This window comes from Hemitrygon akajei, chromosome 14 (genome assembly GCF_048418815.1).
Source record: "Hemitrygon akajei chromosome 14, sHemAka1.3, whole genome shotgun sequence".
Lineage (NCBI taxonomy): Eukaryota > Metazoa > Chordata > Chondrichthyes > Myliobatiformes > Dasyatidae > Hemitrygon > Hemitrygon akajei.
The window spans coordinates 51,270,854-51,296,024 of NC_133137.1; the positions used below are offsets into that span (position 1 = coordinate 51,270,854).

The 25,171-nt window shown below is 44.4% G+C and overlaps 1 protein-coding gene across 1 annotated transcript in view; it reads left to right on the forward strand.

Moving 5' to 3' along the window:
- Positions 1-25,171, forward strand: part of itpr2 (inositol 1,4,5-trisphosphate receptor, type 2) — a 272,542-nt gene that overhangs the window by 222,329 nt on the left and 25,042 nt on the right. The window contains exons 43-53 of the mRNA XM_073066048.1: positions 804-914; positions 3,165-3,260; positions 5,296-5,412; positions 6,677-6,787; positions 10,544-10,736; positions 12,150-12,275; positions 13,712-13,887; positions 15,694-15,858; positions 16,983-17,181; positions 17,326-17,412; positions 22,238-22,365. Coding sequence (XP_072922149.1) covers positions 804-914; positions 3,165-3,260; positions 5,296-5,412; positions 6,677-6,787; positions 10,544-10,736; positions 12,150-12,275; positions 13,712-13,887; positions 15,694-15,858; positions 16,983-17,181; positions 17,326-17,412; positions 22,238-22,365 — 1,509 coding nt within the window. The remainder of the gene's footprint in view (positions 1-803; positions 915-3,164; positions 3,261-5,295; positions 5,413-6,676; positions 6,788-10,543; positions 10,737-12,149; positions 12,276-13,711; positions 13,888-15,693; positions 15,859-16,982; positions 17,182-17,325; positions 17,413-22,237; positions 22,366-25,171) is intronic.

Here is a 25,171-nt window from a genome sequence, read left to right on the forward strand (position 1 = left end):
GTGGGAGATTCACACTGGGTGTTTCCTCTTCTCTCTTCTCACTGGCATTTCTTTGCCATTAGCTTGTCTTCAGCTGTTCTCCTGGAATTCAGTCAATGAAAGGATGAGAGTTTTCTAGTGTATTTTATCATAACAACTTGATCAACTACTTTTCCAAAAACCCTTTTAGCTTTTACCAGCGGGTTCTTTGGAAAAATAATTTCCTAGTACAGACTCTTGTCCTTACAATCTGCCTCGTTATAACCTTGCACCTTATTGTTTACTTGTACTACACTTTTTCAAAGTTTAAAGTAAATTTATTATCTAAATACATATATGTCTGCATATACAACACTGACATTCATTTTCTCTGGGGATACTCAATAAATCCATAATAGACTCAATGATCAATTTCTGTGCAGTTGTTACACTTTCTCTGCATCATTATTGTTTTACCTTGTCTTACCTCAATGCATTGTGTAATTATTTAATCTGTGAGAACTCTGGGCAGTCTCACCAAAGCCCTGCATAATTTCAGTTGGTCACCTTTGTTGTTTTACTCATATCTTTGCACAGCTTAGTGTATTCTTGCCGTTGTGGTTAGAGCAGTGGCCATTCCAAGTCTCAATGCATCCAGATAGGTTTCTTTCTATGGTGCATCTATAAAAATTGATGAAGGTCAACTGGAATATAGAATTTATTTGGCCTCCTGAGGAAGTAGAGGGGCAGGTGTACTTTCTTTGTAATGTTTTCTTTGTGGTATCATTTTGTGATTAAGCGTCCTGCAAAAAGAATTAACCCTTTTCTAATTCTGTCCTACACAGACCTGCATTACCACCCATGAATGCAATGGAATTGACATCATTATTGCATTGATCCTCAACGACATTAACCCTCTTGGAAAGTACCACATTGACCTGGTCTTGAAACTAAAGGTAAAGTCTTGCTTGTAGATAAAAAAAGATGTTTGGCTTCTTTCTTTACATCTTGTACTTGTCAAAAGATAGCTGTTAAGATTTCCATTTACCAATGGCCTACATTCAATATATCTTGTAAAATCCCCATAGATTAAGGTAAATTCTTCTTTGAAGATTCCATTTTCTAAGACATTTGACTAAAGTTTAAACATAAAAGGTGCAATGATCATGTTTTGAAGAAAACCCAGGAGTTTGCTCCTTGAACCAGCAAAATTCAACTTCAGACCACCTCACAGAAACACATTCTGACCAAAGTTATTGCTGGTCCATAATTACCCTCTAAAAGTTGGTGATACAAACTCTTCAGGCTTTTCTTTGAAAAACTGAAGCACTTGGGAAGGGATTGGGGTTTCAATGTTGGCCAGATCAAGCAAGGAAGATAGGTTTCCTGTCCTGCAGAGTATTTGCAAACTAGATAAGTTTTTCCATCAATATAGTGTTTTTTTGTGATCTCCACTACAAAGACTTTTCCAGAGAATTAACTCAGTTTAAATTCCACAGTGACCAGTGGGATTTGAAGTCTTGTTTCTGGATTATTAGTACAATAATGTAACTGCGGTGCCACCACAATGTCCTTCAGTGCAGCATGCGGATCATAAAGGGACAGGACCGGGTAGATGTTGAGACGTTTTCACTAGTGGGAGAAACTTGAATGAGGGGACATAGGAGTTGGTCATTTGAAACATGTTTGGAGGAATTCCTTCTCTGGAATTCTCTGTCCCTAAAGTGGTGAAGACCAGATCATCAAATACACTTAAAGTGAAGGTAGACAAATCTTCGAAAGACCAGAGAACTGAAAGCCACAGGGAAGGGAACTGAAGCCTTGCGTAGATTAACCATGATCATATTGAATGGTGGGGCAGACCTCTGCTCCCATTTTCTTCTGCTCATCTTTAAGTGTAAAGCACATAGGCATCTTCTGTGATCACCACAAGAGTGATGAATTTTGGAGAAAATACGTTACCTTTAAATGCTGAAGAAAAATCTTCAGTGCAAGAAACATCACCTACCATCCCCCTATCGCCAGGAACAGGCCATACATGTTGTCACATCCCTCTAGTAAATTAACAAAATGTGTTTTCTTCGCTTCCCTCCACTGAAAATTTCCATGTGACAACAGCAGAGCAAGTTGCATTCCACACACACACACAAACGTTTACCCCAGTACAGGTCGCCTTGTTTGGCCTCCACCTCCGGTGCACTTGGACTCTGTCCTGGACTCACGGACATCGGGCTTTGACTTCCTCAGTAGACTCACAGAGATTTGCAGACTTGGATCCAGCCCACGGTCATCATGACATATCATAACTTATGCGAGAGACTGATAAAGAGGTCAGGCATTTAAGATAAAGGTGTACCAAACCCTTCTTCCTCAAAAGGCTCTGGAAATGGATACCTCTGATGCAGTGGTAGCTTGATTCTGTATAGCAAGGGGATGGACAGGAGTGCAGGTTTGAGGTTGTAGCCAGGGACAGTCATGAGCTTATTAACTGGCAGGGCTAACTCGTTCGCATGACGAGAACAGGAAACACAGACAGCAAGGAGATCCAAAAAAATCTTCAGGAACAGAGCTTAAGCAATAACGGGCTTTTTAGGACTGAGTTAGGGAGAAACAACTTCTCCCTAAGATAATGAACCTGTTGGATTCTGGCTCACAGGAGGCATAAATAAAATATATTCAAGTAGTTCTTATGTCAAAATAAGTCTATGAAATGGGGAGAAAGTAGGAACAGGACTGAACGATGGGTCATCAAACATTACAGCACATTACAGGACCTTTTAACCTACTCTAAGATCAACCTAACCCTTCCCTCCTGCAAAACCTTCCATTTTTCTTTCATCCACTTACCTATCTAAGAGTTTCTATTAGCACCGCAGACCCCTCCTACCCCTCCACATCCTCACCTTGTCAGATGCTCTTGGCCGGACCAACAAGAGTGAAAACCACAGCCCAGCTCATTCGTCTGTCAAAGCTGTCAAGAGGTTTACAGTTCCCTCAATGGTTGTGGAGGAACTCAGCGGCCCAGGCAGCATCTAGAGAGGTGGCTTCAACCTGAAACATCGACTCTTCTCTCTTTACGGATGCTGTCTGGCCTCTTGACTAGTTGTAGCGTTCCCTCTTTTTATAATACTTAATAAAAGTGGACATTTGCTATTATTTCATGTTGTCTTAATTAAAATGCCTGTACATTTTCTCTTGTAAATCAGAACAATGCTTCTAAACTTCTACTCTCGATAATGGAAAGTAGACATGACAGTGAGAATGCTGAACGAATTCTGTACAACATGCGCCCAAGGGAACTGGTAAGAGCCTGCGACATTATTCTGCAAGTAATACACAATACTGTCCAGCTGATGCTGGGCTTTCAACTAACGCACAGCACATTAGAGTGATAGAGTTACTTATACAGTGTCAAAACAGGCCCCTCAGCATAACTTGTCTTTGCCAGACAAGATGCCTACCTGAGCTAGTGTCATTTGCCTGAATTTGGCCCACTTCCCTCTAATGTTTTCCATCCATTCACCTATCCAAATACCTACGAAATGCCACAGTTGAACCCCTTCCTCTAGCAGTTTGATCCACAGACCCTCCATCCTTTCTGTGAACAAGTTGCCGCTCAGGTCACTATTAATTATTTCCCCACTCACTTTAAACCCATTGCCCTTATTTGTTAGTCCCCCTACCTTGGGGAAAAGACTGTCCAAATTCACCTTATCTATGCCTTTATAAACCATAAAATCACCCCTCAGTTACCTACGCTTCAGGGAATAAAGTCCCAGCCTCTCCTTAGAATTCAAACCCTCCATCCCAGTAACATTGTAGTTAATCTTTTTTGCATCCTTTCCAGTTTATCCTTCCTAAATCTGGTCATTCAGAACTCTACATAGAACTCTAAGTGTGGCCTTGCCAATGTCTTTGAGTGCTGTGACATGACATCCCAGCTCCTGTACTCAACATCCTGATCAATGAAGGCAAGCCTGCCAGATGCACCCATCACCACACTGTCTCCATTCAACCGAGACTTTTGTGTAACAATTTATGTAATGCATCCTTGTCACATAGCTACTGCAAAGCACATACTCCAAAATTTGTCACACAGCTGCTGCAAACAATATATTCCAAAACTCGTCTTGCAAGGCTTTGCATTGTTCCCACCCTGTCAAACACGTTATTCCCTTTACTATAACCTTTATTGAATTAATATTGGTCTCTTAGCTTGCCCCAGTGTTGTAACGTGAAACTCATTCAAAGCACAAGATGTGGTATTTTGTATCTTCAAACACCTTTGAGTATCAAGTAAATGGTAAACAGTGTGTGGCTTTATACACCTGTTAAATCTTTCCTTTTGAAACTCCTTAAACCTGACTTCATTTATGTTTAATCAGTCTGCCAAACCATATATCTTGACAAAGAAAATAAAGAAATTTAGCCTAAGTTTCTGACTTCAGGAAGGAAGTAAATCTGTACTGGTGCAAAGTCAGTCAGGTGCTGGGCATGAACAAAATATATTCCTGAAATGAACGAGGGACTCCTGATTATCCTATCTCTGTGGATCCCAGTGATGAGATAAATGGTTGAGGTCTTAATTGGCACTGACTACATATACTTCAGCCGAGCTCCTGAGGGTTTCTGCCCATGGGGGCAGTAAATCTGAGACCTATAGACCAGGTTAATTCTGTGGCATCTGTGATAAGCCCCATATTGTGGGTTGTGCTTATAGTTTTTACAGAATGTTGATCTCAGTGGCAGCCTTAGGTAGCAAACTGACGTTGTTGGTCTGTCTCGTCTCAATTGGGTAAACTTCCATCAGGAAAGAGGCTGCGAAGCAACCACACCAGGACCAAACCCAGTTACTTACCCCGAGCCATCAAGCTGATCAATAGCACCACTCACTAACACACCCCACCACCCCCTCCATACACCATGCATCACTATATGTATATACAATTCCTCTATGTACATTGTGTTTATAAGATTGTTTTTAAATTTGTATTTATTGTGTTTTTTTGCTTATTGTGTTTTTCAATGCTGCATTGAATGCGGAGTAACAATCATGTCGTTCTCCTTTACAAATAACAAAAACATTTTGAATCTTGAAGATGGCCATGCATCCCACGTGCCATAGTCAGACCCTGAGGTCTGAATGAAATCCAGAACCACAGGCAGGAAAAGGTGAAATTGGCCAGAGCTCCCCTATTAATCATGGCCTGTGACTGAAACCATCACCCATTTTCTAATCTTCCCACAGCAGTTTAAGCATTTTTAATTTAATATAATTCAAATGAATAGCTCCTGTCACGATTCACCCTTCCAAGCTGAATATCTTTTCTTCCGAAGGTTGACGTGATAAAGAATGCCTACAGTCAAGGTGTGGAGGTTAACGATGATGAAATGTCAGATGATTATATCTCTCCAAAGGATGTTGGTCATAATATTTATATCTTGGCTCATCAGGTATGCTGATTTGCTTCAACTGTTACAGTGGGGGTGGGGTGGGGTCTGTTGCATTCCCTACAAAATCAGTCCACATGGTGACTTCCTCTATGTAGAAGCCGTAGCATCAACTTCAGATTTATACATGTACATCGAAACTAACAGTGAAATGTGTTGTTTGCGTAAACAGCCAACACAACCTCAGGAAGTGCTGGGGGCAGCCTGCAAGTGTTGCACACATACCAGCACCAACATAGCATGCCCACAGTACTCGGCAGAACAACACAGAACGTAGCACAATGGAACACAACGAGCAGCAGAACAAACCCCTTTCCTCCCTCCTACCTATCCACAAGGATAGTCCTCCGACTCTAGGGCAGGCCTTCAGTCACCTGTGTGTACAGAGATCCCCCTACACAGGGATTTAATTCTGTTCTGATGTAACCTATCACCTGTGTGTACAGAGATCCCCCTACACAGGGATTTAATTCTGTTCTGATATAACCCATCACCTGTGTGTACAGAGATCCCCGTACACAGGGATTTAATTCTGTTCTGATGTAACCTATCATCTGTGTGTACAGAGATCCCCCTGCATAGGGATTTAATTCTGTTCCGATGTAACCTATCACCTGTGTGTACAGAGATCCCCCTACACAGGGATTTAATTCTGTTCCGATGTAACCTATCACCTGTGTGTACAGAGATCCCCCTGCACAGGGATTTAATTCTGTTCTGATGTAACCTATCACCTGTGTGTACAGAGATCCCCGTACACAGGGATTTAATTCTGTTCTGATGTAACCTATCACCTGTGTGTACAGAGATCCCCCTGCACAGGGATTTAATTCTGTTCCGATGTAACCTATCACCTGTGTGTACAGAGATCCCCGTACACAGGGATTTAATTCTGTTCCGATGTAACCTATCACCTGTGTGTACAGAGATCCCCCTGCACAGGGATTTAATTCTGTTCCGATGTAACCTATCACCTGTGTGTACAGAGATCCCCCTGCACAGGGATTTAATTCTGTTCTGATGTAACCTATCACCTGTGTGTACAGAGATCCCCCTACACAGGGATTTAATTCTGTTCTGATATAACCCATCACCTGTGTGTACAGAGATCCCCCTACACAGGGATTTAATTCTGTTCTGATGTAACCTATCACCTGTGTGTACAGAGATCCCCCTACACAGGGATTTAATTCTGTTCTGATGTAACCTATCACCTGTGTGTACAGAGATCCCCCTACACAGGGATTTAACGCTGTTTCTCTTCCAGCTATCACAGCATAACAAGCTACTGCAACAGAAGCTTAAACCTGGGTCGGACCCACAGGACGAGGGTAGTGAAGCTTTAATGTATTACGCCAGTCGCACTGCACAGATTGAGGTAAAGAAATCAGCCTCTTTTACATCCCCCTCCATCAGTAACTCCCATCTTTTCAAGGTGGGCAGGAGTTTAGAGATCTGTAATTAGTGAGAAGTTGGACAAATGACAAAATGAATGCTTCATGTTAAGTTTTCATGATCTAAGCACTGCACAGCCATTGTGGTACGTCTCAGGAAATGAGCAATTCGGATTCAGTTATTTACCATATGTACGTTAAAAAATACTGTGGCAAGCATTCAGTCCACGATGACAGGCAAGAGAAGCTCATCTCGCTCAGTAGCTGTCAGGGTGACCCACAAACACACATGCAGACAACCCAAGCAGACACGTAACAATAAATTAACTTGAACATCCCACCATAATCGCACAAAAGCATTTTAAAACAGGAACAATAATAGTGCTGGTGAGGGGCAGGCTGCTCTCCACACAACCCTACCCCCCCCCCCCCCAGAGCACTACACTGCTCCCACCTGATGGGTCAGCCATTCCCAGCATCCCCAGGGTCCACAACAAAGTCCAAACCTCCTGGTGGTGGTCGACACTCCCACCAGGGGTGCTGTGGGATGTCTGTATTCCCCGCGTGGGAGGCATTGCTTGGCGGGGCAAGAGGCAGGGCCCCTGGAATGTCGCTTCCTTCCTTCCTACCCTCACTCATTGGGTAGGTGGTGACTGAGGGCCAATATGGGGCCAGCTGGTCCCCGTGCAGCACTATTGCCTTCTGCCACTCAGGAAACCTCATATACCACCTCTCCTGGCCCCTTCCAGCGGCTTCCCAGCCTGGGGAAGAGCCCCTTCTTGCGGGTGAGGCAGCAGACTCATACTGGGGCCCCCAGGTACTGCTGCACTGGCGCCCCAGACTGGCGGCCCGGCCCCTACTAGGACATGCGAGTGTCACAGCAGTGCATGAACAGCTTCAGGTCCTGCCTGCCTGCACCCAGGCTAATAGAAGCATTTGCACAGCCTGCCCAACGTCCTTGTGACCCCAAAATGGCCGACCCCACCAGCCCGTGCACCAACTGCAGCACTGTGGCACGAAGCCCCCGGGGGGACACCAGTTGCAGGAGATGTCCATCATTGTCGGAAAACGGCCACCGCTGGGATAGTAACCCGACACACGTCTCCAGCGTGCCCCACTGAGAGTATAAGGCTTTGGACTCTGCATCCAGGGCAGAGACCTCTTCCCACTCCAGCCACTGTCCCAGGCCCAGCCATCCTCTCACCTGGGCCAACACAGGACCGCTCTCCTGCTCGTTGTGCAGCTGATGGTCAACGGTGGGGGCACTGGCTGCCATCGGAAGTACCGGCCACACCCCAGTTGCCCCTGGCTCCGCTGTGTGGTGTTGTGCTGTGACGCGGCAGGCCGCTGTGAGACCGACGGTAGTTGTTGCTGCACCTGCCTGGTTTGCTTTGTGGAGCTACCCTGCCAGAGAGCCACAGCGCAGTGCCGAGGTAGGGTGTTGCCCCCGGCACAGTACCACAGTAGGTCCAGGCCAATGATGCAGGATTCCCGGATGCCAGTGAGCCCCAACTCTTATGTCAGAATGCTGTTCATTGACTTTAGTTCAGCATTCAATACTGTGATCCCCTCCAAGCTGATCACCAAACTTCGCCAGCTTGGTATCAGCTTATCCCTCTGTAATTGGACCTCAGACTTTCTGACTAACAGACTCCAATCTGTTAAGTTAGACAACCTCTCCTCCTCTATTCTCACCCTGAATACTGGCGTGCCTCAAGGCTGTGTGCTGAACCCTCTTTTGTACTATGACTGCATTCCTGTACACGGTTCTAACTCCATAGTCAAGTTCGCAGACGACACCACATTGATTGGCCTGATCAGAGGGGATGACGAGACGGCCTACAGGGACGAGGTCCAGCACCTGGCCGTGTGGTGTACCGACAACAACCTGGCCCTCAACACCCAGAAGACCAAGGAGATCATTGTGGACCAGGCATGCTAGGAGCCACACTCACATCCCCATCAACATCAACGGAGCTGTAGTGGAGCGTGTATCAAGCTGCAAATTCCTTGGTGTCCACATTTCCGATGATCTCACCTGGTCCCTGAACTCCTCCATCCTGATCAAAAAGGCGCAGCAGTGCCTTTATTTCCTGTGGAGCATCAAGAAAACTCGCCTCTGTCCCAGGATACTAACGGACTTTTACCACTGTACCATTGAGAGCATACTCACCAACTGCATCTCAGTGTGGTATGGCAATTGTCCCATATCAGACCGCAAAGCACTCCAACGGGTGGTGAAAACTGCCCAGCGGATTATTGGCACCCAATTGCCCACCATTAAGAACATCTGCCATAAACGCTGCTTGGGCAGGGCAAAAAGCATTATCAAGGATGCATCTCACCCTAACCATGGACTTTTTACTCTCCTCCCATCCGGTAGGTGCTACAGGAGCCTCCGGTCCCCCACCAGCAGGCACAGGAAGAGCTTCTTCCCTGAGGCTGTGACCCTGCTGAACCTCACATCACAGCACTAAGCAGTATTGCACCCATATTGTACTGTCTCAGTACTTTTATATTTGTGCGCTGTAGCACTTACTTTTTATTCGCAGCTATTTTGTAAATAACACTATTCTTTTGCATTTCTGGTTAGATGCTAACTGCATTTGTATCTGTACTTGGCACAATGACAATAAAGTTGAATCTAAAAAATCTAAAAGAACCTTGTGCGATACGCAACCACTGCGATACTCAGCCTCCTTTTCCCTCACATCGCCGCACGGACACTGGTGGCCATAGCCAGCTGGACTGTCGTCATTGTCCACCTAGGCGGAGATGGCTGGTCCATATTGGGCAGGACATCCGGTTGGATGATAGTGATGGTTGACCCTGTGTCCACCAATGCACGGCAGCTGATGCCCTCCTCCACCCAGTCCAGCTATGAGCCTTGCTCTTCACCCGAGCAGCCCACCCACAGGGGTGACAACAGAGAGATTCTGCTGAGGTCTCGGGCAGTGCCCCCCCCCCCCCCCCACTCATTTCCCAATGGCTGTGCTTGGGCTGTGGCGTGGTGCTGGTGCGGGACAGTCCCAGGCCACAGGGCCTGCCTTGCCACATCGGTAGCAGAGATCGCTCTGTGGGACACGGTGCTGGTCGGACCTGTCTCACGGGCTCCTCCCCTTCCCCAGATAAGATTATCAGGAGATTTAGCAGAGTTTATCAGGTCTTTCACAGGTTCATCAAGATGATACTTGAGCACAAAGGCTTAAATTACAAGGGAGCTTTACACAAATACGGTGATTTTTCAAGAGGGGAATGGAAAGCTGAGAAACCATGCTCAAAAAAATTGGAGGCCTCTTTCAGGAATGAAATATGAAAACTCTTCTGCATTTAGAGAATTTTTGAAATCGAAGTCCTTTTGTGAATGGCAGTTAGGCAAGTGGATAGTTCACTTAAATCAGAATCTAAATCAGGTTATATATAGGTTGCTTTTATTCATTTAGGCTGGTAATGGTCCATCAGGAAGAGGAGACATCACATACCCTAAATGTTATAGAAAGTAATGGCATTTTTTATTTTTAAAAGGTCAGTTTAGGGCACGTATTCATCTTTGGCAAGACTGTTCTTGACTATTCTTATTTGCTTTAAGAATTGTGTCCTTCTAGGACCAATGAAACGGTCAGAATCATTGGCGTTGGACTAAATTGGCATGGGGCCAGACTGGGAGAACTATCCCTTGTAAGTGAACTGTGTGTCCTGCAGAAGAGTTTGCATTAACAGGAATTATCTTCCATCACCAGATTGTGCGCCACGACCGAACCATGGAGCAAATTGTCTTCCCCGTGCCGAGCATTTGTGGGTATCTCACACACGAGTCAAAATGGAAGGTGTTCAACACCACTGAGAGGGATGAACAGGGCAGCAAAGTGAACGATTTCTTCCAGCAAGCCGAGGATCTCTACAATGAAATGATCTGGCAAAAGAAGATCAAAAGTAAATGTTTTCATTTTAATCCTGGGGAGCTGCGCTAAATTTATAGAACATAGAACAGGTCTTTTGTCCTGCAATGTTGTGCTCATATTTTTACCTACTCTAAGGTCAATCTAAACCCTTCCTCCTACATAGACCTCCATTTTTCTATCATCCATGAGCCTATTTAAGAGTTTCTTAAATGTCCCTAATGTATCTGCCTCTACCTTCACTCCTGGCTAAGTGCTCCACACACTCTCCATTCTTTGTGTAAAAAAATTACCTCTGACATCCCACCTATAATATCCTCCAATCACCTTAAATTTATGCCCCCTCAGATGAATCATTTCCACCCTGGGAAAAGGTCTCTGGCTATCCACTCAGTCTTTGTCTCTTACCATCTTGTACACCTTTATCGTCACCTGTCACCCTGCTTTGCCCCAGAAGAAAAGCCCAAGCTCTCTCAAGCTATCCTCAAGAGGCATGCCCTCTATTCCAGGGAACATTCTATTCAGTCTCCTCTACACTCTCTCCAAAGCTTCCACATCCTTCCTCTGAGGCAACAAGAACTGAACACAATGTTCCAAGTGTGGTCTAACCAGGGTTTTATAGAGCTGCAACATTACCTCACGGCTCTTGAACTCAATATCTCGACTAACATAGGGCAACGGAACATGCAACCCTATCGACTTGCACGTCAACATTAAGGGATCTCTGGATGTAGATCTACTAAGCGCTGGGAAGACATGTTGTCATTTACATTAACAATTACAGACAAGATTTTGTTATGCATGAATCTCCAACATTCTTTATGTTTAATTTTGGTTATCCACAAACAACAGTGATTCATGATGTCTTGCTTAAGGCTTTTGATAGTCATCAAGAAAACCAGAAAAGAAATTAGGACACATATCTTTCCATAGGAGTGGCTGGACAACTAGCATTGACAGATTAATGGTGTTGCTAGGTAACTGTATGAGAGAGGTAGGAATGGAAGGATAAGCTCATGAAGTAGGTAGGAGAGGAATTGAGAGGACCTCGTTTAGTAGCAGGAACCACTTTCCATGCATTCTACATAATTCATGCAATGTTATGACAGCTTGGGACATTTGAGTTTTGAGTTCAAATCAGGCGCCATCTGTAAGGACATTGTATGTTCTCCCTGTGACCATGTGCGTTTCCTCCGGGTGCTCCAGATTCCTTCCATAGTTTAAAGATGTACTGGTCAGTAGGCTAATTGGTCATTGTAAATTGTCCTGTGATTAGGATAGTGTTAAATCTGTGGGTTGCTGAGTGGTATGGCTTGTTGGGCTGGAAGGGCCTGTCCACACTGTATCCGTAAATAAAAGTAAATGTAAATGAAACTCTGTAGCTTCAGCCCTGTCAGATGAGCACTGCCATGACAGCATTAATAACCCTGATCTGTTTCCTTCTCAGATAATCCAGGCTTGTTTTGGTTCTCGAAAAACATGTCACTCTGGGGAAATATTTCATTTAATTTTGCAGTATTTATCAACTTGGCTGTCGCACTTTTCTATCCATTTGGAGATGACGGTGATGAGGGTGAGTTAACACTAATTACCTGAGGTCCACAGCGGGGAGCTAAAGCCGCTTCTTTTCATAATGCAGTGGATTCCGGTTAACTGGGCCTTCGCTTAAGTGTGGCAGTCATTTATTTGAGACAACTCTCAAAGAACAGAACTAATCAAGAGAATAACTGGGATTCCCTTGGTTTATTTTGGACACCATGCCACTTGTGGCCATTATGGTTAGCGCTATGCTAGAGTTCCAGAGTTCAGAGTTCGATTCTGGCGGCATTCTGTAGGGCTTCTCTGTACATCCTCCCCGTGGAATACAAGGGATTTTCCAAGGTGCTCTGCTGTCCAAAGACATACCGGGCAGGTTAATTGGTCATTGTAAGCTGATCCCTGATTAGGTTATGGTTAATTGGATCTGTGGGGTTGTCAGAGCGGCAAGGCCCAAAAGGCCAGAGGGCCTTCTCCACACTGTATCACTAAATCAGTAAGTAAGTAAACTGAGACCAGGGTTGTTGCCGAACGGTTCCTATCGACTGTCAGTCACACACACTTGTGTAGCCATTAGACACTACACTGAGTTTAGAGTTGAACAGTTTTTAAATAGCATCAGTTGTGTGTATGTTTGTTTTCAAAAAGCAGTGATTTTTGCCACTGATAGCTGGTGAGAAATAAACAGCAAGACAACTTGGAATTGTCTTGCTCACTGTGGCTTCAAGCATTCAGGCTTGGAGATGCCAGTTTTGCTAGGAGTGAAAATGAAACAATTTCACTACTTGAACAAGTTAGGAAGTGTGAAGAATTTGAAGGAAACACAATCATGAAAATAAAGATTTGGAGGTTGCAATCATCGAAAAAATTGTGTGAAGGCAGTCTATTATCTGCACTAGGTGTCTGCAATGATTTTGTTCATTTACAGTCAACCTAAAGAACACGGCAGCAAACACGAGATGAGTTCCTCTGTTGATAACTATTAGCAGCTAATACGCAGTTTTATAATATTGGTGGTGTTCTAATTTGTTCTGTATTTCATTTAAATTCAGTACATAAATTGTTACTCAGTTAAACAGTAGTTTGACTTTTTAAAAAAAACTTTTTAAACTATTTCCGTGAAACTCCGGACAATTGGGCCAAAATGTACTTGTCTCGATGTGTCCCAGTTGACCGTAACCCACTGCACATATTGGCTGGACTTGTGTGTACAGGGCAGATTTTCCAAATCTGCAGATGATGAAAACCTTGCGAGACACAGTGAGCTCTGGGGAGATTAATGGTGGACTTCATGGGATGGACAAATAGGCAAGAAAGTATTTCATTGAGTTATAAATGAAGTGATTTTTAAAAACTCTGATTTATGATATACAATACATTGCTTTAAACCATTCGCAGTGTTATTCACTGTGGTCATTAATTCCTGCTCGACCTCAGCGCGCAATGACCTCACTGTTCTTCCCCTCTTTACAGGTACCATTTCACCCCTGTTCTCGCTGCTGCTCTGGGTAGTGGTCATAGTTTGCACTGTCTTGCTTATCCTCATACCAAAACCTCATGGAATAAGACTATTTACTGTGTCAGTAATGTTCCGGTTTATATACACGATCGGGCTGGCACCAACGCTGATACTCTTGGGTGCTCTCAATGTAAGTATAAATACATTGTCACAGAAATTACCTCAATGCAGTTAGATGTTAATGGAAACAATTACTTCAACATAGCTCACAGAATCGTAGATGGTTACGGCACAGAGGGTGTCCATTCTTCCCACTGCTTCATTGGAGGGGTAATGCAGCCAGCTCTAATTGCCCTCCCTCTCCCACAGTCCCGTAAGTTCTTCCCTTTCACACACTTTTCCAGCTGCATTTAAATGCCAACAAGATTCAAGATTAAAATTTACTTATCACATGGAATGTGTTGTTTGTGTTAATAGCCAACATGTTCGAAAAGGAGAGATCTAAGGCCCAGAGACAGATCCTGTCCTGGGGCTGGGTTTCAGAACACGGGTGTGCTGAGGACAGCCCACACATGTTGCCACACATTCTGGTGCCAGCATAGCACGCCCACAACACTCAGCAGAACCACACAACAACGCAGCATTACCAGAACAAGCCCTGCTCCTCCCTCCCACCGACACACATATGCTGTCCTCCAACCCCAGGACAGACCTCTAACCCTAGGGCAGGGTCTGTCTCTTGGCCCCAGGTCTCTCTGTTCCTGCACCCCTTTTCAAATTGATCCCTCTGCTTTATGTTATTCCAGCTCTTTCTTCCTTGCTAAGCCCAAACATTTCTCAGCGATAAGTCTCACCCACTGCCTATCCTGCCACCCCATGCATCCGGTCTGTATCTCCTCAAGGTCCCTGAGGTGCACCAGTGTTAATTGTCAGCAAGGCGGACATGTTGCTTCTGATCTGCACAGATTGTCCTCTACCGGTAAGGAAGTTGAAAATCCATCGTTAAGGATCCTCACCATCCAGAACATGCCCTCTTCTCCTTGCTACCATCAGGGAGAAGACAAACAGTCAACTTTCTAGGAACAATTTCTTCCCCTCGGCCATCAAATTTCTAAATGGACCATGAACGTTACCTCACTTTTTGCTCTCTTTTTGCACCACTTATTTTTATTTCTTATTTTAACTTGGAGTAATTCTTTATGTATCACACAGTACTGCTGCTGCAAAACAATAAATCCCACAACATATGTCAGTGATAAGAAATTTGATCCTGATTCTGCTTCTGATCCCAGCGCTGGCTCACGTGAAATTTCACTGCGTATTTCTCGCAGTCTGAAGAACACCCTGTCACTTTTACTCTTGGCTTCCTGTTGCCTTCTATCCTGATGACTATGATTACATGCACTTTATTAATTGTCTGTTTTTAGTCCATATACACCTCTTCAATCATACAGGTAGCTCTGCTAGAACACACGTTTCTGTAATTCAAATTAAGAAACACTATTAGTATTACACGAACTGAATTGGTTGTAACACAATTTCAGCACAAGTATTGAAAGAATTTCTCGTGTGCCCCCATAGTGAGCCTGAAAAACTCTTAAGGGTTACTTTGGAAACTGACAAGCAGAACAAAAGCTATCTTAGTAATCAGGACCAGTGTCTTCCTGAAACAGAGGCTACCAGTTTTGCAGGCTCACTATGGGGGCACAAGAGAAATTCTTTTGATACTTGTGCTATGATATTGTACTAAACTAAGTAACAAGCAGCCTTGCAGTGACAGTGTTAGCCCGAAACATCAACTGCTTATTGCGACCCCCCTCCACCACCCCCGTGAATGCTGCCAGACCTGCTGAGTTCCTCCAGCATTTTGTTCAAGATTTCCAGCATCTGCAGAACCTCTTGTATTTATGAAACTGAAGTGACAAGGTAGTTTGCAGTAAACTACAAGTGGAAATTCCTTGCATTTACTGAAATCATATTCTCTTATTTTCTTTAGCTGTGCAATAAAATCGTGTTCTTGGTCAGTTTTGTTGGGAATCGTGGAACATTCACCCGTGGTTACAAAGCAGTGGTCATGGATGTAGAGTTTCTATATCACGTGCTCTACGTTGTTGTCTGCGTGTTGGGTCTCTTTGTTCATGAGTTTTTCTACAGTTTCCTGGTAAGTGATAATCTGACCCTCTGGATGGTTCTCATTTATGAAGTTCGCACAGACAGGAGGAGGCTGTAAGTTTTTCCCAAAAGTGAGATCTAGTGCCTGTATTCTGGATCACACCACAGTGGCAGAGCTGCTGTCTCACAACCCCAGAGACCCGGGTTCAATCCCGATCTCGGGTTCTGTCTGTGTGGAGTTTGCACACTCTCCCTGTGACTGGGTAGATTTTCCCCCAGACACCAGGTTTCCTCTCACAACCTAAAGACACACAGGTCAGTGGGCTAATTGGCACCCAGTGTAGGTGAGTGGTAGACCCTGGGGGAGTTGACAGGATTCCCAAGACGATAAGAGGCATAGATCAAGTGGATAGCGAGTGGCTTTTTTTCCCAGGGCAGAAGTGGCCAGGGGTCATAATTTTAAGGTGATGAGGGGAAAGTGTAGTGGGGGAGGATTCAGAAGTAGTTTTTTTTACACAGAGATTGGTGGGTGTGTGGAACACCCTGCCAAGGCTGGTGGTAGAGGCAGATACATCAGGGTCATTTAAGAAACACTTATATAGCCACACGGATGATGGAAAAAAGAAAACCTATGTAAGAAGGAAGGGTGAAACTGATCTTTGTGTCAGTAAAAAGTTCAGCACAACATCGTGGCTGAGGGGCCTGTACTGTGCCATAGTGTTCTCAGTTCCGTATTCTATGTACACACCATGGGGGGGGGGGGGGAAGCATTTTAAGGAAAAGAAGGTGGAAAGAGGGGAATGGGATCTGCAGAGACTCCTGTGGTTATGCACCTGCCAGTTTGTACTCCAGCACCTTCCCCACCTTCTAAATTTGGCTTCTTCCCCCTTACTTTCCAGCTTTGATGGAAAATCTCAGCCTGAAACGTTGACTGTTTATTCCTCTCTATAGATGCTGAGTTCCTCCAGCATTTAGTGTGTATTGCTCTGGATTTCCAGCATCAGCAGAATCTTTTGTATTTATGTCTCTTCCTGGATGTACCTTATTCAGCAGACTTGTTAAGAGTTCTATCATGTTCTATCACTTGTTTGATAAAATCGTTTAGTTTCCATTACTTCCATGTGTGTTCTTCTCATTATAATTAATTGAATAACTTCTTATTATTTTTCCCAGCTGTTTGACTTGATCCACAGGCAAGAAACATTGCTTAATGTAATACAAAGTGTCACACGCAATGGTCGATCCATCCTCCTGACAGCAGCACTGGCTCTCATCCTTGTCTACCTCTTCTCCATTGTGGGATTCCTCTTTCTGCAAGATGACTTCATCGTGGAGGTTGACCGACTGATGAAGAACAAGACTTCTCTATCAGGTGACTCCACTTCTTTCCATGAATTGAGTGCATTGTCCTGTGAGATATTAAAGGTTCCCTCCCAATAAAATACTGGTTAGCATTGACACCTTTAAGCCAAGGACAAATTAAAATGCAGTCTCACCCTGTGTTTGTTTTGTGCAGATCAACAGGACAGATACAGCTCATCTTGGAACAGTAAGGAGCAAGTGTGCCGGGAGAACTGTTCTCTTTTGTCTGTTGCACCTACAGGTTAGTACACACAACAGCAACACCCATTGCTTGCATAAGGACTTGGCTAGGCCTTTCATCTCCTTCGGGCTGCCTCTGCATTCAACAAAATCATGGCTGATTTCACCATTCCCTTTGGGTTTAACTTCCTAAAACCTTCAACAATGTTGTCGGTGTACAGAAGGATCTTGAGGTTCGAGTTCATAGCTCCCTGAAAATGGCTGAACAAGTCAATAGAGTGGTAAATAAGGCATGCTAGCTTTTATTCACTGAGGCTTTGAGTTCAAGAATCAGAAAGTTACATTGTGCGGCCATTTTATTAGGTACCTCAAACACCAAATCACGTGGCCACTGAGTATATATTTGTGGTCTTCTGCTGCTGTAGCCCATCCACTTCAATATTCCATGTGTTCTATGTTCAGAGATGCTCTTTTACACACAACTGTTGCAATATGAGTTACTGTTGCCTTCTTGTCAGCTTGTGCCAGCCTGGCCATTCTCCTCTCTCTGTCATTAACAAGCGAACTGTCGCTCACTGAATGATTTGTTTCTCGTACCATTCTCTGTAAACTCCAGAGACTGTTGTGTGTGAAAATCGCAGGAGAACTGCAGTTTCTGAGATACTCAAACTACCCCATGTGGCATCAACAATCATTCCACTTTTACCCATTCTAATGCTTGATTTGAACAACTGAACCTCCTGACCATGTCTACATGCTTTTGTGCATTGATTTGTTGCCACGTTATTGGCTGATTAGATACTCACAATAAAGAGCAGGTGTACAGTGGCCAATGAGTGTATGTTCCAGCTTTGTAAAACTCTAGTTAGGTTATATCTGGAGTATTGCATTGAGTTCTGGAAGCTTTGTTATAGGAAGGGTGTGATGGCTTTGAAGAGGTTTACCGGGATGTTGCATGGATTAGAGAGTGTGTGCTACAAGGACTGTGTGGACAAACTTAGATTGTTTGGCAGCGTCTGAGAAGAGACCTGACAGAAGTTTAAAATGTTATGAAAGGCATAGATAGAGTATACAGCTAATACCTTTTCAGAACCAAGGCAGCATCCATCTTCATTATTTCGGCTAATTTGAGGAGAGGCTTGGTCAAGAAACTGAGGAAGCAAACTGGATATAGGGGAGTGTTCATAAGGAGAGGCATCTTGTGATGTCTTTTGGTCATATCTAAGTCTTATTATATAACTGCTGTTGCATTTTTGCTTTTTGAGGAAAGCAAGAAATATTTGATGCATTGCTGTGTCCCACATCCTTTCTGCCTGATCTTTCCCATCTACTAAATCTCTTTACTAACAAATGCACATGTGATATCATGAGCTGTAGGTTAGAGTTCCTCTTTGCATGAAAAAGTTTAACACAGATTTTCATGTGATTTTATCCAGAGGGGAAAATCATCACGTACTCTTTAAGACATAATGAATTCCCAGGGAATGCCGACCTTCCAATGTCAGTCTGATACATTATCCCTGTCTCAGCAAAAAACAGCATCTGTGGAGAGGAATAAACAGTCAGCGCTTCAGGCTGAGACCCTGATGGAGGATCTTGGCCCAAAACGTCAATTGTATACACCCCTCCATAGATGCTGCCTAATTTGCTGAGTTCCTCCAGCATGTTGTGTATGTTGCTCCAGATTTCCAGCACCTGCAAATTTGCTTGTGTTAATTTTTCTGGTCTCTCTGCAATTATTGTTTGATTGGTTGAAGTTTTTTCCCAGAATTTCGTGATTTTGTTTGAGATTTCCATGATGCACAATATTTCCTGAAGGTGACAATACTCAGGATATGGGTGTTTCCAACAAGACCAACACCTAACACCTAACCCAGCTTCTTTTGAGAAGTTGGAAGTGAGCTACCTCCATGCTGTCTGCATTAGTAGTGAGTTCCTGGATTTAGATCCAACTGTTCCGAAGAGATGGGAATGCGTTTCCAAGCCTGGATGGTGCGTGACTTGAAATAGCCCTTGAAATGAAGATGTTCCCATGTACCCGGTGTCCTTCTGAATGCAGCAACCATGGGCTTAGGTGATACTGGCAGTAAAAGATTAGCATGGCTTTGTTTATGTGTTACATGTACTTTGGAACATTGAAACATGCAGTGAAATGCATCAGCAAAACCTCACCCATGAGTAGATAACAGCGCTGGTGGGTGGTAGTGCCATGGAGATATAGAGTCAGCACAGCACACCCTTCAGCCCAACTTGTCCGTGCTGACCAAAATGCAAGCTGAGCTATCTCCCTGGCCACATATCTCTAAATCTTTCCGATCCACGTACCTGTCCAACTCCCTGTGAAAGGAGTAGCTCTATGACAAAAAATCACCAAATAAGCTGGTTTATTGACTTTTGTAGAAGGATCTAAATACACTGTTTATATTAATGGTCCCACTAATCCAACAAAGATCTCAAAGTTCTGATAACAGATGTTTGTGTCTGAAAGTGGAATTTATTTGTCAGTTAGGGATTTATCTGCTGTGTGAGTGTAAAGAGCAACCCAGAGGATTCATGTTGGACCTCCTGTGATGAATGAGGACTGTGTTGTCTAGACTTCAGCGAGTGCTTTTGCAGATGTTGCAGGTGGTGGGGGGTTGGGGGTTGTGGTACATGAGGCCAATGGTTGCAGAATCCGGGTTACTATCACTGAGATAAATGTTGATTTGTGGAAGCAGTATAGTGCAAAACTTTAAAAAATTACGATAAGTTACAAAAAAATAAAATAAATTGTGCAAGTCATGAATGACGAGCTTATGTTCATAGGCTGTTCATGAATCTGATAGCAGAGGGGAAGAAGCTGTTCCTAAAACTTCCCGCATCTCCTCCTTGATGGTGTTGATGAGAAGACATAACCCTGATCGTTATTATTGGGCCCTTAATGATGGATGTCGTCTTCTTGAGACACCGCCTTTTGAAGATGCCATTGATGAGGTGGAGGGTCGTGCCTGTGATGGAACTGGCTGACTGTACAACCCTCTGCGGTCTCTTTCGATCCTGTGCATTGGAGTCACCGTACCAGACAGTGATGCGACCAGTCAGAATACTCACTCTGCATATTTGCAAGTCTTTGGTGACATACTCAAACTACTAATGAAGTACAGCCATTCAGGTGCCTTCTTAATGATTACCCCAAGTTGTAGGGCCCAGGATGTTGACACCCAGGAACCTGAAGCTGCTTCACCACTGACCCTCAAAAATGACTGGTGTGTGTTCTGATTTCCCCTTCCTGAAATCCACAATCAATTGCTTGGTCTTGCTGACACTGAGTGCAAATTTACTGTTGTGATACCACTCCTCTAGCCAACCTACCTCACTCCTGAACGCCTCCTCGTCGCTATCTGAGAATCTGCCAACCACAGTCGTGTCATTGGCATCTCACGCAGACAGCTTGATGTGTGTGGTCTTGTCAGGATTACAGAAGGTCTTGCTATCACACGGCTACGCTTTACAGGATAAGTGTTGTCTCTTGGGAGTTAGAATAGCCAAACTCCTAAAAGAATCCTAATCCATTCATTGGATTTGGGATCATTCTTAAATTCCTTATCCCAACCTCGTGCATAAACCAGGCCAGTGATCAACTCTCTACCCCTCCAACTGAAATTAAAGCTCTCCTCAGCCTTTCACTTCTTATTTACATTTATTGTTGGAGTTACACTTCTGGTAGACAAGTATTGACGTTGTGCAATTGGGTCAATCGCCCTCTTTACATGCCACTTTCATTACTGCTTAGCAGTCACTGTGAATAACGCAGTCACCTCGTAACCGAGGGGCTGCTCACCATTGCTCACTTAGGAACTCGTTCGTTAGAGTTTGCTCAGGACACACTCGTTCAGGTTTGATCACCTTGTTATAGGAGAGAGTGCAGAAAATATTTACCAAAATGTTGCTAGGACTGGGTTATAGGGAGAGTCTGGACAGGCTAGGATACCATTGCCTGGAGTGTAGGAGTTGGAGAAGTAAGTTTATAGAGAGGTACATGGCGTGGACATGGTGGATGCACTCTGTCTTTTCCCCAGAGTTGGGGAATCAAAAACTGGAGGGCAGGAGGGGAGTGACTCAATCGGAACCAGAGAGGCAACTACCTCACACAGAACGTGGCATCTCTGAAACAAACTGCTAGAGGAAGTAATCCAGGCAGGTATAACCACAACATTTAGAAGGTATTTGAACAAACAGGAGAAGTTTGGAGAGAATTGATCAAACGTTGGCAAAAGGGATGATCTCAAATGGGCTGCATAGACAAAATGGGCTGAAGGGCCTTCTTCTGTGCTGTATGGTTCTCTGAGTACAGAGAAGATTCTCTGCACAGAGAAAACGTACAGGGATGTGGCCAGGATTTGAGGACCTGAGTTATAGGGAAACGTTGAATAAGTTAGGACTTTATTCCCTGGAGCACAGTAGAATTAAAGGAGATTTGATAGAGGTAAAAAAATCATGAAGAGTTAGAGTAAATGCAAACAGACTTTTTCCACTGAGGTTGGGTGAAACTACAACTAGAGGTCATGGGTTAAGGGTGACAAGTGAAGTAACTGAAGGGAAATTTCTTCACTGAGTGTGAGATGAGCTACCAGTGGAATTGATGAATATAGGTTTGATTGCAACATTCAAGAGAAGATTGGAATGGGAAGGGTATAGAGATCTTTAGTCCAGGTGTTGGTTGAGGGACAAGGCCGAATAACAGTTCTGCACAGACTAGATAGGCCTATTTTTGTTCTGCAGTGCTCTATGACTGTATGAATGGCTGAAACTAATAACTGGGGCCCAAGAAAGAGGTCTACAGGATTTCATCTGGAAAATCTTTAAAATGCACCTGCAAGTAAAGAAATATTCTTGTTTTCCAACAGAGGACCAAGATGATACCATGCTAGAACAAACCTGTGACACGCTGCTAAGGTGCATCGTTACAGTATTAAACCAGGGGTTGCGGAATGGAGGTGGCGTGGGTGACGTCTTGAGGAAGCCTTCAAAGAACGTAAGTGTTCGTATAGATAGCGCATACAATGTCTGCTTGCACTGCCCTTGCCTGAGCTGGATATGTTTGGAGGGTGGGGAGCTCTGGGTAATGAAAGACATTGGCTGGGCTGTTCAAGATGTGCTGTTGCTGAAGCAAAGTGTGGTAACAAGCTGGGATAATCACCCGTGTTGGTCACTCTTGCCTTTCCACAGACTAGAACCTCATCAAGGTCTGCTATAATAAACCATTTATCCCTCAGACACTATCTTCCTTTTGTATTGATGCCCCTCTCATCAATCCAACCCTTCCTCTTTAGCAAATTTTCCAAGATCCAAAAGGCTTCTCACTCAGACTCTACATTGTCCTCAATGGACATCCAACCCTCTGGTTTCTGCTCTACCTATTTTCAGATTAAGGTCCATATTTTTGCCTTTATTGCATTTTTCATTGCAGTTTTAGCTTTCTTTACTTTTGCTTATATGTTTTTATACTCAGCGATTGGTGTGTAGACTCTTAGTTACTTGCAGTGTATTTGGTTCTATAGTTATAGTTTCTCTGTCTGCAAAGCTAATGTGTGATTCAGTCAGTACCTGGTCTGCAGTATAAAAGCAAACAGTTTACTGATGTTCCCTTGTTAAAGTCGGTTAATTGTAGCCAGTCACTGGTACAGCCAGCTACAGTTCCTTTGTTCTCTGCCTTGCTTGCTGGTGCAGGCTGACCCTGTCTGACCTGTCCGTGTGAAGGGAAATGAAATAATTGTTACTCAGCATTCGAGGCAGCATATAAAAAACACACTAAGATAAATAACACGTTAATAAACAAAAACCACAATAAATGTAAATGCATAAGATGGCTTACATGAGAAAATCTGCAGACGCTGGAAATCTGAGCAACACACATAGAACGCTGGAGGAACTCAGCAGGCCAGGCAGCATCCATGGAAAAGAGTAAACCGTCAATGTTTTGGGCTGAGACCCTTCATCAGGACTGGAGAAAAAAAGATGAGAAGTCAGAGAAGAAGGTGGGGGTGGGAGAGGAAGAAACACAAGGTAGTAAGTGATAGGTGAGAGGGGAGGGGTGAAGTAAGGAGATGGGAAGTTGATGGGTAAAAGTGAAACAGGGTTGGAGAAGGGGGAATCTGATAGGAGAGGACAGAAGGCCATGGAAGAAGGGAAGGGAGGAGGAGCAACAGAGGGAGGTGATGGATAGGTAAGGAGATAAATGGCGAAGGAGAAGGTGGTGGGGAATGGTGAAGGGAGATGGGTCGTTGCCAGCAGTTTGAGAGATTGACGCTCATGTACACCAGGAGCACTGGATACACAACAGATTCACAAGTGAAGTGTCACCTTAGCTGGAAGGACTGTTTGAATCCTGAGTGGCAGTGATGGAGGAGGTGTAGGGGCAGGTGTGGCACTTGTTCACCTTGCAAGGATAATTACCTGCTGGGAGGGAGATTTGTGGGGAGGGACAAATGGACGAGGGAGTCGCATAGGGAGCAATCAGACCTAAGATGACATATACTTCAAATGATTGCGCTTCCATCAAGTGATGCTCGGTACAGGGGTGTCTGTACACAAGCTGACTCTGACAGGAAATGATAAAGTAGTGGTGGGGTTGGTTAGTGAGTCGAGGTGTTGATCAGACCTACTGTTTGGGGTAATAACTGTTTTTTGAGTGGTGGTCCTAGTATGGAATCTACGTCACCTCTTCCCTGATGGGAGTAGGATAAACAGTCCATGAGCAGGACTAGGTGGGATCCTTCATGATATTGCTGGCCTTTTCCTAGAACCTCTCTGTATCTATGCCTTGATGGTGGGTAGGCTGGTGCCAATGACACATTGGGCAGTTTTGACCACCGATTGTTGAGCCTTCCTGTCTGTTGCAGTGCAGTTTCCATACCACACAGTGATGCAGCTTGCTGGGATGCCCTCTACTGCTCATACAATAGAACAGATAAAACCGTAAGATTTGTACCTCATTCCTGACTTCCGAGCTATCTTTGGGACAACTTTATCTCCAGATCCAACATCCCTGTGCATTCATTTCTCTAATCACTGGCCCCATCTCGTAACTCATTGCTCAGTCTATCCTGATCTCTGAAGTAATCCAGACCACAAGGAGGGCAATTTCTTTGCTTCCTCACCCCAGAACAAAGAAGGATGCATGGGGGAAATCACAGGGTTATGGCGACCCATAATCTGCTTCACATTCCCATTCGGATATGTCCATACATGGCCTCCTCTACTGCCATGATGAGACAAACTCAGGTTGGAGGAGCAACACCTCATATACCGTCTGGGTAGTCTCCAGCCCCTTGGTATGAACATCGAATTCTCCAACTTCTGGTAATTCCCTCCCTCTCCCTGCCCCCATCCCACTTTCACTCTGCCTCCTCTTCTAGCTGCCTATCACCTCTCTCATGACTCTGCCTTCTTCTACTACCCATAGTGCTTTCCCCTTACATTCCTTCTTCACCTCTCCTGTCTATCTCCTCCCTGCTTCCCCTCCCCCACCCCTTGATCTTTCCTCTGATTGGTTTTTCACCTGGCACCTTCCACCCTCCCCCCACCTTCTTTGTAGGGCCCATGTCCCCTCCTTCTTCAGTCCTGATGAAGGGTCTCAGCCCGAAACGTTGACTGCTCATTTCCACGGATGCTGCCCAACCTGCTGAGTTCATCCAGCTTTTGTACGTGTTGACAGGATTATGGGGAAAGTGTAAGGAAATGGAGGCAAGGTTGCCTTTGAATGACAAGCTCAAAGAGCGAGAATGCCTCCCACTACTCCAGGTTCTCATGGAAATGCTCTGCAGAGGTGAAAGGGGAGA